At 37.6% G+C, this 13,327-nt stretch overlaps 3 protein-coding genes across 3 annotated transcripts; 1 reads left to right on the top strand and 2 right to left on the bottom strand.

The window, feature by feature from the left end:
• Window positions 1-514: 514 nt before the first annotated feature.
• On the bottom strand, window positions 515-6,779 carry LOC112185301 (kanadaptin). The gene is made up of 12 exons (XM_024323541.2): window positions 6,358-6,779; window positions 6,159-6,244; window positions 5,894-5,973; window positions 5,130-5,185; window positions 4,540-4,588; window positions 3,825-3,974; window positions 3,599-3,694; window positions 2,717-2,830; window positions 2,440-2,570; window positions 1,921-2,159; window positions 1,012-1,815; window positions 515-887 (listed from the first exon to the last, which is right to left on the bottom strand). Exons 1-12 carry the CDS (start codon window positions 6,708-6,710, stop codon window positions 838-840), a joined length of 2,208 nt encoding a protein of 735 aa, XP_024179309.1. The 5' UTR covers window positions 6,711-6,779; the 3' UTR covers window positions 515-837.
• Window positions 6,780-6,954: 175 nt separating this feature from the next.
• LOC112185303 (pentatricopeptide repeat-containing protein At3g29290) lies at window positions 6,955-9,352 on the top strand. The gene is made up of 2 exons (XM_024323542.2): window positions 6,955-8,713; window positions 9,004-9,352. Exons 1-2 carry the CDS (start codon window positions 7,175-7,177, stop codon window positions 9,229-9,231), a joined length of 1,767 nt encoding a protein of 588 aa, XP_024179310.1. The 5' UTR covers window positions 6,955-7,174; the 3' UTR covers window positions 9,232-9,352.
• A 158-nt stretch (window positions 9,353-9,510) lies between these two features.
• On the bottom strand, window positions 9,511-10,175 carry LOC112185305 (biogenesis of lysosome-related organelles complex 1 subunit 2). Its single transcript, XM_024323546.2, has 2 exons — window positions 10,016-10,175; window positions 9,511-9,925 (listed from the first exon to the last, which is right to left on the bottom strand). The coding sequence occupies exons 1-2, from the start codon at window positions 10,094-10,096 to the stop codon at window positions 9,656-9,658; spliced, it is 351 nt and encodes a 116-aa protein (XP_024179314.1). The 5' UTR covers window positions 10,097-10,175; the 3' UTR covers window positions 9,511-9,655.
• Window positions 10,176-13,327: the final 3,152 nt, after the last annotated feature.

The raw sequence follows: 13,327 nt of genomic DNA, 5'->3' as shown, positions 1-13,327 counted from the left end.
TGCTTAACCAGAGTGGGTTTACAGCTTTCACTGCAAGTCTGCAACCATGCCGCTTTTATGTTTATAATGTATCTTCTTCCCCTGTAAATTTGAGTGACTAAAGCTGCAATTATTCGTTCAACTATTCGTTTACAGTTGTCACTATACAAGTTTAGCGTTGAAAATTGTTTTGGCCGAGAGAATACGAAATACAATGAAGATTTCTGGTGCTTATAAGTTATGCGATTGGTTCCAATTGGTACTACAACGTTCATCACAGTATCCATGAGCACAGCTACGGAAGATCTCAGTCATGCCCACTGGCCATACTTGCTGACAGCAACTCATCGGCAAAGTCCTCTTATAATAAAATAAAATAAACTCATCGGCAAGTGCTTTTTGGTGATTTTAAAAGAAGCACTTCCCAGTATTACAGCGAACACTTGAAATTTTTACAAATACCTCAATGTACTTCTAACAGAAACACTTCCGATAAAAACAACTCATGAGCATTCCTAGAGACATTTTCACTAAGTTGGCAAAAAGTTGGAACCAATTTTTATATACACCTTACTGGATCATGTTTACATGTGAGTTTAAACCAATAATTCAGAGCATCTCTCTGTCTTCATCTTTCTACACTAGGTTGTACATCCCAACCAAAAACAAAAACAATAAAGAAAAACATCAGTGCCTACCAAGAGGGTTTCTCCAGGTATTATCGAACTATACCTCTATATTCTCATTTGATAATCGAGTCTAACAATTTAAAACTGGGTTACGGGATAGTAAAAATAAAAGCCATTTGATATGCAAGCAGCCTAACAGCACTTCCAACTTGATCAATTGTATTTATATTTAGTAGCCATATCGATCGTTCAAGGATGTTCGCCCATCACCAGATTGCCCTGCATGAGCCATGAAGATATATACCAGTTATTAAAAAAGATCTCTTATCTAAGGGAGGAAGACAAAGAAAAAGAAAAAGAAAACAAAGTAACAACCCAGAACATGGAATCAAGTTAGCTTTACCTTCAGGAGGCACCCATGTTTCAGTAGAATCACTATCAAGAAATGAAGGTCTCTCGGGACCAAGTACTCTTTTTTTGGGCTTTTTACCCTTGCTCTGTTGTTTCCCTTGTGACGTATCTTGGCATTCAGAGGATTTATCATCATCTGATGCATAATAGCCTCTGTTATGCTTCAACAACAGTGCTACAGCATCCTCTGCCACGAGTCCAGCTCCTGTGGAGGAAGATGTCGAAAGTTGATGAGAATCATCACTAGCTTCAGATTCATGAACTTGTTTTCGTTTCCTTATAATCAAACCAGGCGCAGCATTTTCAATCCCAGATTCCATGTTAACTTCATTCTCCAAAATCTTCTTTCTGTCTTTATAGTCCACAAATACTTCAGACTCGTGCTCATTCGTAGATGCTGCCTCTTGATGACCCTCCACCATCTTCTTGTCCACTATAGCTCCAAGCCACTGGGGCTTTGCAACAGTATACACAACACTTTTTCCTTCAGTTGCATTAGTGAGAACCTCACCTGACTCCAGCCTCTTGCTAGATGCAACAGTCACATCTGTACTTTCCTCTTTCTTTATAGAACCACTTTCTGGATTTTCAGGCGGACAGGTTTCCTTTGGTTTAAGTGGATGTTGCTTCTTGATGGCAGCAGCAGAAGTTTCAGTATTTTCAGGAAGCACCTTTGAATCCCTTTTCTTGGCTGCTTCATCTGTTGGATCAGCAATCTTCAAAAGGAAGACTACCCTGTCATATTCGGACTGGAGATCTGAGAGTTCCTTTTGCAATTGCTCAGTTTCATCAAGCACTAGCAAGAAGAAAATCAGCACAGCAAGTGTTAGCAGAAAGCACTAAAGCAATTATCAATTCAGATGTATTAAAGATCAAGGTTCATTAGAGCAGAATTCCACACCTAGCTTAGATGAAAGCCCAGACATGTATGCATCCAGTGCGTCTCCAGCATCGGTGTCTTCTGTAGTTTCTGATGCCAGTCTGTTTTTCTCAATTGAAAGCAGCTCTTTCTTGTTCTCCATTTCTTTTGTGATTGCATCTCTCTTATCAAGAAGAGTATCAGCGGTTTCAATTGAGGGGTTTTCACTAGCCTTTTTGCTAGAAGGCTTCTTTGTCCGATCATAAAATTCATCATCATCACTGAAAAACAAATCATTAACAATTAACCTCAATAGGAAGTTACTAATTCTTTTTTCACAAACTATATGGCATTGACAAATGATGTATGGCATTTACATAGCTAAATTAAGAGTAACCATGATGATTAGGAATTTAAGACTACAGTTTCAGAGTTTAATATGAATAGCTGATCAATTGTAGAATTTAGATACTCCAATCTTGGAAAAGTGAGTACTTGGGTGTCTCTTCCAAACCTAAAAGTGCAAAACTTTTACATAGGTAATTTTCATTAATTAAGTACCTCAAAAGTTCTTCTTCTTCTTCAATTGCTCCTTTCTTCTTACCATGAGATAGCTTCCCAACACGTGCACCTAAACTTTCTCGAATACTCTCATTCAGTGTCTCTTCCAAATTTTCAAGCTCTTCCAGAATCTGTAAGAAAAATAAAAATAACGTGTTAACCAGAAAGGTCACTACCATCCTGCCTCCATATATTGGGACTTAAGATGCAACAGATCTTCCTCATTTCTCAACTACCAATACAGGTTGGCAAATAGGTTCTGGGGAAATTTTTTTACCTGTTCTGTTCTTTGTTCATTTCGCGCGATCTGAGTTTGTTGCCCTTGAGTCAATCCACCTTGAGAGATGTCTTTAGCACGAATAGCATCTATCTCTTTCTTCATATGAGCAATCTATAAGCGAAACAGTGAAGACATGAGAAAAATTATAATAATAAGTAAAAAAACTCATCAGTGTCTGTATAAACAAGTTTTTATCATCAACATTGGAGTTATTTAAATCTTTGTTTTCCTCATTAAAAAAAAAAAACACAAAAGAACTGGATGCAATTAGAAGAAGACAAGGTGAATGTAACCAAGTGAGGCTGAGTAACATTAACCACAATATCATGAGAACAAGTAAAGAAGGGAGATAATTTCCACAATACGAGAAGGCTGAAGTGTAATATCTGGATACTGGATTTAATTATGATGCATTGTTGTTAGGTTCACGTACTTTTTCCTTTGTTGATGCTGGAATGGTCAACCTAATAATGGATGGTAGCAACTAATTAATTAGAATCATTAAGGACCAGTTTCAAACATTTAAGAGGTCCCTGTTGAATCATTATATTGCAAGTGCATCAACTGTTGTATTCCTTCATTACACAAAGATACACTGTTTTGCTAGAATTATAAAAGGTGTGTTACACCAGTGAGTGGCTTTTCTAAAAATCAATTCAGGAACTGCTTTCTCAAATATTCAAACAATGGTACACTACACTACACTGGTGCGTGACTTTTTTAGAAATCAATTCAGGAACTTGCTTTTCTCAAATACCAAGCAATATACACATGTTAATATAAATATATGAACTATACCTAAAGAGTTTATCCAATTGGCGAAAAAGGATCCAACGTACAAGAAAGATAATAAAAACCAGAATAGTTAAGACCACTTACCTTTTCCATTCTTTTAGTTATTTTATCACGGGTTTTTATCTGCTTTTCCGTAAGCTGTCCTTTGTATGTTTGCCAAGTTACTTCCTCACCATCATCCTTAAGTCCAAAACCATATGTCAGTAGAATTATCATTCAATTCATCAAAAGAAAAGAAAGAAAAGGTCATACTTAAAGAAAAATAGCAGAATATAAAAGGCAGTTTGAGAAGAATTCTATTGAGACATACCTCGGCTTCTTCTATAATGGCATCCTCTCCCATACCCCAAGAGATGCCATCAGCAAGAGAAGCTTCAAGTCTTGCTCGTTGAAGTGATGCCTGCTGATCTAAAATATCTTCACGCATCTTGTACTCTCTTAAAACTTTCAAGTCTTTTTCCTACATAGATATAAGTCATATAACCAAACGATAAGCAATCATCCCTTTGACACATCGGTACAGAAAGCAAGTGAGGCGGGCTAAGACTCCATTCGAAGAAATGGAGTGCCATCATTGATAACCATAATTCAGCTCATTTCTTCAATGTCACTTTCATTACATCTTTTAAAATCAAGAATTTAATGCATATGTACATATATTTATGCGTCTATGCTATGCTTTGAACCTTCGTGTAGATACTATTTCCGTGATGGGTGATTTGAAGACTTTGATAAGTGCAAAATCCTGAATTTATCTCACTAACATATTGTTGAAAAAGTAACCATAGTGTCGTCACTTAGATAAGAAAGCAGTGGAGGTTCTTGGGAAACTCAACTCATGAATGCAAATATATCCTGTCCGTCAATATTCGAAGTGCTTAAGTTATTTTTATTGAAAAAAATATTCGCCTCTCATTATTCTTCACAAACTCAATATAAAAATCAAATGAACAGATGCGTTCTTATTTGATTTTCACTAAGAACACACACAAACTCAAACAATAAATAGTAAATTGAAATCTTACTGGTGGCATCAACTCAGACGGTCCTTGGAAAATGTATAGACGAGATGAACTGCACGAGAAAATGCAAGAATAATCAGAAGGTTAATAATCTTATGATGTGCTTTCAACTAAAGTCATTAAGAGAAAAACTTCATGAACGTCTATGACAATTATCGTTATCTTCAATGTTCCTGAACTACTTCTATTTTGGCTGTCACTATTCCAAATACTAATAGTATTCTAGTTGTCCTATCCAGTAAAGTGTTTCTTTCTCTCATATACATATAAACAATAAATAAATATGTATCCAAGTAACTAGCAGTTTAGGCCCATAAAATATATTTGGCATTTAAATATGAGCACTATGTCTTGTTAATCAAAAAGCGTAAAGGATAAAATAGCTATCTGAATCATAAGAGGTCACATATATAAATTAGTCCTCTATGAGTTCCTTAACAGTTCCTATTGAAAATAGCAGTGCATATATCTCATTATATAATGTACGTCACAGGATGGAATTCTGAATTCAAAAGTTATACAACACATGGAAAAGTGAGGATCACTATAAGAAGTAAATGAAAGCCAAGGCAATGAAATAATGAGGTACTCACTGCCCAAAACGAATGACATCACCAACATGCAAGTCCACATACACCTTTTTACTGACCTGATAGGCATGATAAAAAGGTTAGTATGATAAAACTAGGGTATAAAACTATATACTCACCAATTTACTGTAACAAGAGTAGTCACTAGGTTTTTAGAAGCAGCATATAAGTGAAACTTGCCCACAAACAGAGACATAGACAAACACAAACATGAATGGCATTATGCAAAAGACACTGAGACAGTTCAGTAAAAGCTAAATCTTACTGATGAGAGCAAGTGTTGACTTGTTTAGTACTCTTTCATGAGTCAGATAAAAGATCTTAAATATCCAAATAGATTCATTGGAAACAGTAATCACATAAAACCTAATTTTCTATGTGGAGCTGGTCATCAAGAAAGGAACACCGTAAATTGAAACTTCTAGAGACCAGCAACCTCCAAGCATTTATCATTTACTACTACTAGAACATGACGCTTGTCTACCAGATCTGAGCTAACACAGTAGAATACTTAACAACTTCAAATAAGGCATGATTGTCTTTTTTATATTCTGACAACAAAAGGTATTTGCCTTGAAAAGCAGAGGTCAATTCCTTTGTAGAGAGGGAGTATACAAATACCATTTAAGATAAAATTGATCCCTGGTCCAGATAAATTTGAGACCATATCTACTATTGCATTAGAAAATGTATTAAAAGAAAGTTAATGAACTAAATTTCAAGCTTTAAGGTCTGGTTGCGAAAAGCAATTAGCTCCATAGACATACCTGGTTCTTGTTAACAAAAGTACCATGAGTACTGCCAAGGTCATAGATGTACGCATCTCCACTTCTCTTGAACTGGAGCACTGCCAAAAGAGTGAATAAGAAAATTAACAGGTATCCACTGTCGACTTAGCTCAAATTCCTAGTACATTTATCTATCTGAACCTTGAACAATGTATCAAGTCTATTGAAAAAGACAATGATGATACTAACAACAAGTCAAGAAATAATAACAGCAAGTTAGAATGTAAGAGATAAATGTGCTTACCTGCATGGAACCGAGAAATAGTAGGGTGCTCCAGAACAAAATCGCAGAGGTCGACCCGGCCGAACATGTAAGCCCCTTTTTCATACCTGAAATTTATTTCAGTAGGAAAGAAATTCAACGATTTTCGGAGTATATAATGAAATGTAGTACTTAAAATCAGCTACAGAGGAGGAAGATGAGAAAGAAGAAGAAGGCTTACACATTGAATTGGTCGACAATGGCGCCGTCCTTGAGGACCTCGAGCTGGAACTGGTGGCATGGAGCTCCGCTCCATTCAGGAATCGAATAAGGGACGGCAAAGTCTTGGGATTGGTGCTTGGAGGTCTCCGGCGGCGCGGTTTCGGAGTCCGTGGTGGATGTAGAGGGTGGAGTGGGGTTAGGGTTTTGGGGAGGAGGAGGAGGAGGTGGACTAGGGTTTTTGGGAGGTGGAGGGCCCATCGGGGGCTTCATTTGGGTTGAAGAATGGGAGGTGGTCTCCATCGGCACATTGTCTAGGGTTTCGGAGCCGGCGGGGTTTGCGGAGAGTGGAGGCGGAGGCGGCGGAGGACCCATGGCGGTCGTTATTGTATCGGAGAGAGCGAGAGAGAGTTGCAGAGCAGCTTATGGCGTTTTGGGTCCGAAAGAGACGCAGAGACTATTTATAGGTGTCCACCGCCAAATTTATTGGGCTGGAACTTTGGGCCGGACTAAGTATATGGCGTTTGTATTGGACTATTGGGCTGCCCGGTAAAGACTATTGGAACGAGGAAACGCCGTCGTTTCGGGATGTCATTCAACAGGGCGGTCCCTCTCAACAGACGAAGATATTTGCTTCCTGTCTCGTTGTAGTAGAAGAACAAGCATCCATTTTGTTCGTAGAAATTTGAGGAAAGGTCTGTGCTTCCTTTGCTTCATCTTCTTCAAATTGGGTCATGCTGTTAAAGGTTAGTTCTATCATCATCAGCACACTTTCCATGGTTGAACAACAAGTACAAATTTCATAGCTCTGTGTGTATCTCTGTGTTCTGGGTTCATTAATGGGTGAGGTTCTGAAACCTTCACTCTCCCTTATGTTAATCTCAGCTAGTTCTGGGTTTCGGTATCGCCATTCTAACCAGCCTTTATATTATGATGTGCCTAAAACATGTTCAAGTACACATAACCTTAGCTTAGTTTCCATGTGGGTACCCAGTGTGATTAGAATGAAGGCGAAATCCATGTCTGTGCCAAACGTGGTGCTTGGTGTGCAATCTGGGTTGGTTTGTGAAAAAGAAGAAGATTCTTTGGTTGAGCAGATATTGCCTCCATGGGGAGATTTAGCAATTGATAAGGACCCGGTCCAGCCGGAGATTGAACCGGGGGTTGCCGTCCGGCCAGAGGTGACTTTAAATTGGAAGGATGTGTTGAATGTAGATAGGGTAAGTTTTTTAGAGGAGGTGGATGAAGAGACATTGTCAAAGCGGATTTTGGTGCTGAGTAGAACTAATAAAATTAGGAGTGCGTTGGAGCTGTTTACTTCCATGGAGTTATCAGGTCTTGTTCCTAGTGTACATGCGTGTAATTCACTGTTATCTTGTCTGTTGAGAAATGGGTTTTTTGATAATGGCTTGAGAGTGTTTGAGTTTATGAAGAGAAAGAAGTTAACTACGGGGCATAGTTATAGCCTGATACTTAAAGCAGTTTCAGATGCTCGTGGCTGCGACTCTGCCATTGAAATGTTTTGGGCAATGGAAGGGGAGAGTGGCGTGAGGGATGGTTTTGATACTGTCGTCTATAACACAATGATATCGGTTTGTGGTAAGGTGAACAATTGGCGTGAAACTGAGAGATTGTGGAGAGATATCAAGGAGAATGGCCATACTGGAACACAAGTTACTTATTGCCTCTTAGTTAGCATTTTTGTTCGGTGTGGTGAGCATGAGCTAGCTCTTGATGCTTACAACGAGATGATTGAAAACAAGTTTCAACCAGGGAATGATACAATGCAAGCTATAATTGGTGCTTGCTCGAAGGATGGAAAGTGGGATCTGGCACTAAACATCTTTCAGAATATGTTGGACAGTGGGCTCAAGCCAAATAGAATTGCATTCAATGCATTGATAAATTCGCTTGGAAAGGCTGCAGAGGTTGAACTAGCTTTTAGGGTATATAATATCATGAAATCTATGGATCATTCACCTGATCCTTATACATGGAAGGCGTTACTCAGTGCACTGTATAGGGCAAATCGACATGATGATGCTATTAAGCTCTTTGAGAGCATCAAGAGAAGTCGGGGCTCTCAATTGAACTTGCACTTGTACAATATGGCTTTAATGTCTTGCTCGAAGCTTGGGCTATGGGATAAATCTTTGCAGCTTTTGTGGCAATTAGAAGCTTCTGAATTGTCAGTTTCAACAGCATCGTATAACCTTGTAATCAGTGCTTGCGAGATGGCAAGGAAGCCTGAAGTTGCACTGCAAGTTTATGAGCACATGGTTCACCAGAAGTGCACCCCAGACACATTTACTCATCTGTCACTAATAAGGAGTTGCATTTGGGGTTCTTTCTGGGAGGAAGTGGAGGAAATCCTGAATGTAAGTTCTATTTTTTTGAGAGTATTATCACTTTTGTCACTTTTGCATTCCATTTTATCGCATCATACCGCTTATTATGGAGTTAGAACTTCTGTATAGAACAAAGAACTATCATACTTAGTCTTCCAGATTTTCAAACCCATCCCTTTTCTTAGTAATTTCAAAGCATTTGATGAATCGTGCTTCTATCTACATGCTTTTATTGTTAAACATTGATTATTGAGTTTGCTGTAGGTTTAGACACTGAATGCCCAAAGATGTTGACACTGTAATGTTTATTTGCTTTGCAGCACGCTGCACCAGATGCATCTCTTTATAACGCTGCCATTCAAGGAATGAGCTTTCGAGGCAAAACCGAAGTAGCAAAGAAACTTTACACGAATATGCGTAAGAGTGGCCTCCGACCAGATGGGAAAACACGTGCCGTTATGCTGCAAAACTTACGAAGACCTAGGAAGAAGCAGCCTTCTCGTTACAGAACAAGTAGGAGCAAGCTGTCGCCCAATCGCCGTTACTAACATCAGAGAAACAAACCTGACAAAACTAGATAGTGTTGTTTATCTGTACATGACTTGAACCACCTGGTTGTACACTTGTAATCTATAGCAGAAACATTCCGTGGTTCATTTTACCACTATACCTACAGTACTCATTCAAACAATTGCTTCTTATGCGCCAGTGAGCAACTGTTAACCATTGGTGCATATGAATCGCAAGTCTCAAGTTCATAGCAGTCTGCACTTTCCAGACAGCTCAAAAAACTCTCCGCATTTTCGCAGCATAGAATGCAAAAAATCGAGCTATGAAGCTGCTGCATTGTTCAAATTTGATCATATAATTTCACTACATTGGATTGAAGTTGAACACACAGTACTTAGTAAAATTCAAACACACAGAGACATAACAAATTTCACAGACACTGAAAACATTGAACAATTCGAACTAAGAAGACGATGGATTTTGGTACACGGATTGGACCTTGGACTCTAACATGGCCACATATCGATCAAGCACTGAAACCACAGCTTCGAATTCGGTGACTTGCTGGTCTATGACATCAATCTGCTTCACATACTCGTCGAAGCTGCCGGTTTTGGACCTGAGCTGCTCCACGAAAACGCTTAGCCCGGAGGCCACGTCGCCGAAGCCTTTGTATTCCTCGGCGACTCTCAGATTCATCTTCTCTAAGAGCTCCATGTGGTTGGTTGTTCCCTGATAAGAGAATTGGAATCATTCTCGGATTGAAGAATAAAGTTCAAAAGTTAAATTTGGGAATTTGAGAGAGGGGGAGAGAGAGGAAACCTGGAGCTCCGATTTGACCATGGTGGAGACGCTGGTGAAGAGGTCATTGAGAGACTCGGCGAGCTCGTCTTTTGCAGCCATTGGAATTTGGGTTCGGTTCGCACCCGAAAGCAGATTGTAACGAACTCTGCTTGCTTAAAAAAAAAAAATCAATATTAGATTTCTCTCTATTATAACTATAATTAATAGTTTTTCGTACTATTTACGAATACAATATGTATTTATGTTTTTATTTTTATATATTTCTATAATTCGTATTTTTGAAAGGAATTAATTAAATTTCTCAGTATTTTTGAAGCCAGAAATATTAAGGGCATAACATACACAGTTTTTACCCTCTTTTTTTTTCTTCTGTATTTTGCACATTTTATTGAAAAAAATAATATAGTTAATATTTTAAAATTAATTAAATAAATTATAAATATTTGCCAAACTTTTCAATTTTGATGAAATGTCCGAATAAACTATAAACATCTCAAATGCTCTTATTCCCAGATCGCCCTAGATTCTTGCGAGGCTGCATTGATATGGTGCGAACTGAAGAGGATTGATTTATGCTGGAGTGCTTCTGTGCTTGTATGAATGTACTTTAAATATTCTTGTTTCATCTGCTAAGAAAATAATGAGCTGTAAACTGAATTTGTCTCTGCTGAAATTGCATAAGGTATATGAAATCTAATTTTCATATTGAACAGCAATGTTTCATTCTCACCAATTATCAAACCGTATCTCCATATCTGTTTTAGTGAACCTTATCTTGAAATTTGTAGTAGCATATATACATACATATATATATATATATATACATACATACATATACGGACGCGTTCCAAAGAGGACGTCCGCACTTTCGGTAAAGTGCGGACGACGGCGCTGCAGCCCAACTCAGGAAACGACGGCGCGGCGCGGCTTGCCGGAGGGAGGTTAGGGGTCGTGCGGAGGGCTCTGTGGTCGAGTGAAGTCGCCGGCGACGGGTTTTCCGGTGCTGCACAGAACCTGCAACTACAAGTGAGGTGGCTGCCCAGAAACCAGCAACCCGACCTCCTCCGACCTCGAACGGTGCCCAGAAGCCGTCTGGGATGCTTCCGGCCCGATTCGCGCAGCCGTCGACGCCTGAGCTGGGCTGCAGCGCCGACGTCCGCACTTTAGCGAAGTGCGGACGTCCGCTTCAGAACATATATATATATATATATATATATATATATATATAACTAGAGTGAAAGGCAATATTTAGACCCATACCAATGATATCATCATGTCTAACCATTTAATGAAACCCATAAAGCCTAATATAACAAAGGACCCTCCTCTTCAATATCCACAACATTCTTCCCATCTGCCGATTGGTCCCGATTTAGTAGCATCTGATAGTCTAATCATTTCATCCAGCCCAATTGCCCAAATTTGACATAGATCTGTACCCAAAAAAGGGTTTGACACGGATGAAATTGACTACGAGTAGGATTGTAGGATTATGAGCAGAATTAAAAATAAAAATAAAAATGAAAAATAAAATGGGGAGCTAAACAAGATCGAACATGTCAAACAAAATTTATTGGATATGCTGTCACGCCCCCAAATCCAAGGCCAATATTGTACTGAAATATGGCTCGTGAATTTGTGACGTGAGTCAAAACAAATAAAATTTTCTTCTTGAATAAATCAACAGGAAGTAAAAGAAATTTTATACATGTTTGAATAGTACTTTTATTAGAAACAAATATCGGTAATATATTTACAAAACCAAAGTTAAGCAAAATTCGAATCAGTACAGGTATTCACTAGAAATAGTAGTAGAAAAATATTATTTTATCTAGTAGGTTCATCCCGTTTCCCCAAGCATCTACTCAATACCTGAAAACAAGAAGGTGTAGCATCATGAGCAACACAAGCCCAGTAAGTACACAACTTACATTCTTATATTAATGTGTCTTATAAGAAATCAAAACTGAACAACCAAGTTAAAATGTACCAAGAACCATTTAAGTTCATACGAATTCTTAGATATGTATATATATACACACAATACACACACACATATATACAAATATATTCATTCGTGTGAATGGTTTGGTAATAAATCACATAGTCACATATTCTTATCAAACCAACAAATATTGTAGCATTAATATGTGAAATAACTTTAAAGCAATGCATGCTTGATTCTCTTTTTACTAACACCTTCACATATTCAAAATATTGATCACAACCACAAATATTGTAACATTAATATGTGAAATAACATTAAAGCAATACATGCTTGATTCTCTTTTTACTAACACCTTGACATATTCAAAATATTGATCACAACCACAAATATTGTAACATTAATATGTGAAATAACATTAAAGCAATACATGCTTGATTCTCTTTTTACTAACACCTTCACATATTAATAAAATATCACAGATAGATATTTGATCAAAATAACATAAGTACACTTCTCTTTTTAGTGAATTTTCGGATTAACTGGTAACAAATCATAAATCCACGTGTTAGGGTCCATAATACCAAAACACGGGAAAACCAGGTTGACTGGTAACAAATCATAAATCCGCGTGCTAGGGTCCATAATACCAAAGCACGGGAATCCACATGCTAGGGTCCATAATACCAAAGCATGGGTAAGCCGCAGCATACCAAGGACACCCTCCAAAGTATGTATACTCAAAGTACCACCCTTCCTAAGAGTATAATGGTGCACTATCTGAAGGGACTAGGGCCCACAGCTTAACTCCTCATAACACCAAAACAGTTTTACCAGTAATTCACTTAAGCACGGGGTTGTTGTAATCACCCGGCTTCACAATTGTACTTTTTAGACATAATCAAATTCACAACATACAATCTTTATAAATTATAGATCGTAATATATGTATATGTACACACACATATAGATACATATACTTAGGAATAATCTCATATGAAAACATGTATAACATAATTGTATATCACAAATAAGTAAATTCACTAGCAAACAACATAATTAAAAAGAAGCTTATACATAATGGAAATCAAGTAAAATAGATAATAATAAAGCACAAACATTAAATAACTATAAACAATTAAATTATAGTTAGTATAAACATTAAAAATAAACTTATGCATAATTGAAATCAAGTAAAATAGGTAATAATAAAGCAAAAGCATTAAATAAGTAACTATAAACAATTTAAAAAAAATTATATTATAGTTAGTATTTCAGTCCTTATGTCCAAATCCATTGAAGTTCATCAACCATGTTCATGTTTCTCCAATTAGAGTCATCAAACTTCAAGATGTGTTATGTTGTCCATCGCAAGTCCGAATTAG

The sequence above is a fragment of the Rosa chinensis genome, chromosome 2, assembly GCF_002994745.2.
Source record: "Rosa chinensis cultivar Old Blush chromosome 2, RchiOBHm-V2, whole genome shotgun sequence".
In the NCBI taxonomy this organism is placed as follows: domain Eukaryota; kingdom Viridiplantae; phylum Streptophyta; class Magnoliopsida; order Rosales; family Rosaceae; genus Rosa; species Rosa chinensis.
The sequence above is the reverse complement of the archived record's forward strand: the minus strand, read 5'-3'. Positions and strand labels throughout refer to the sequence as shown.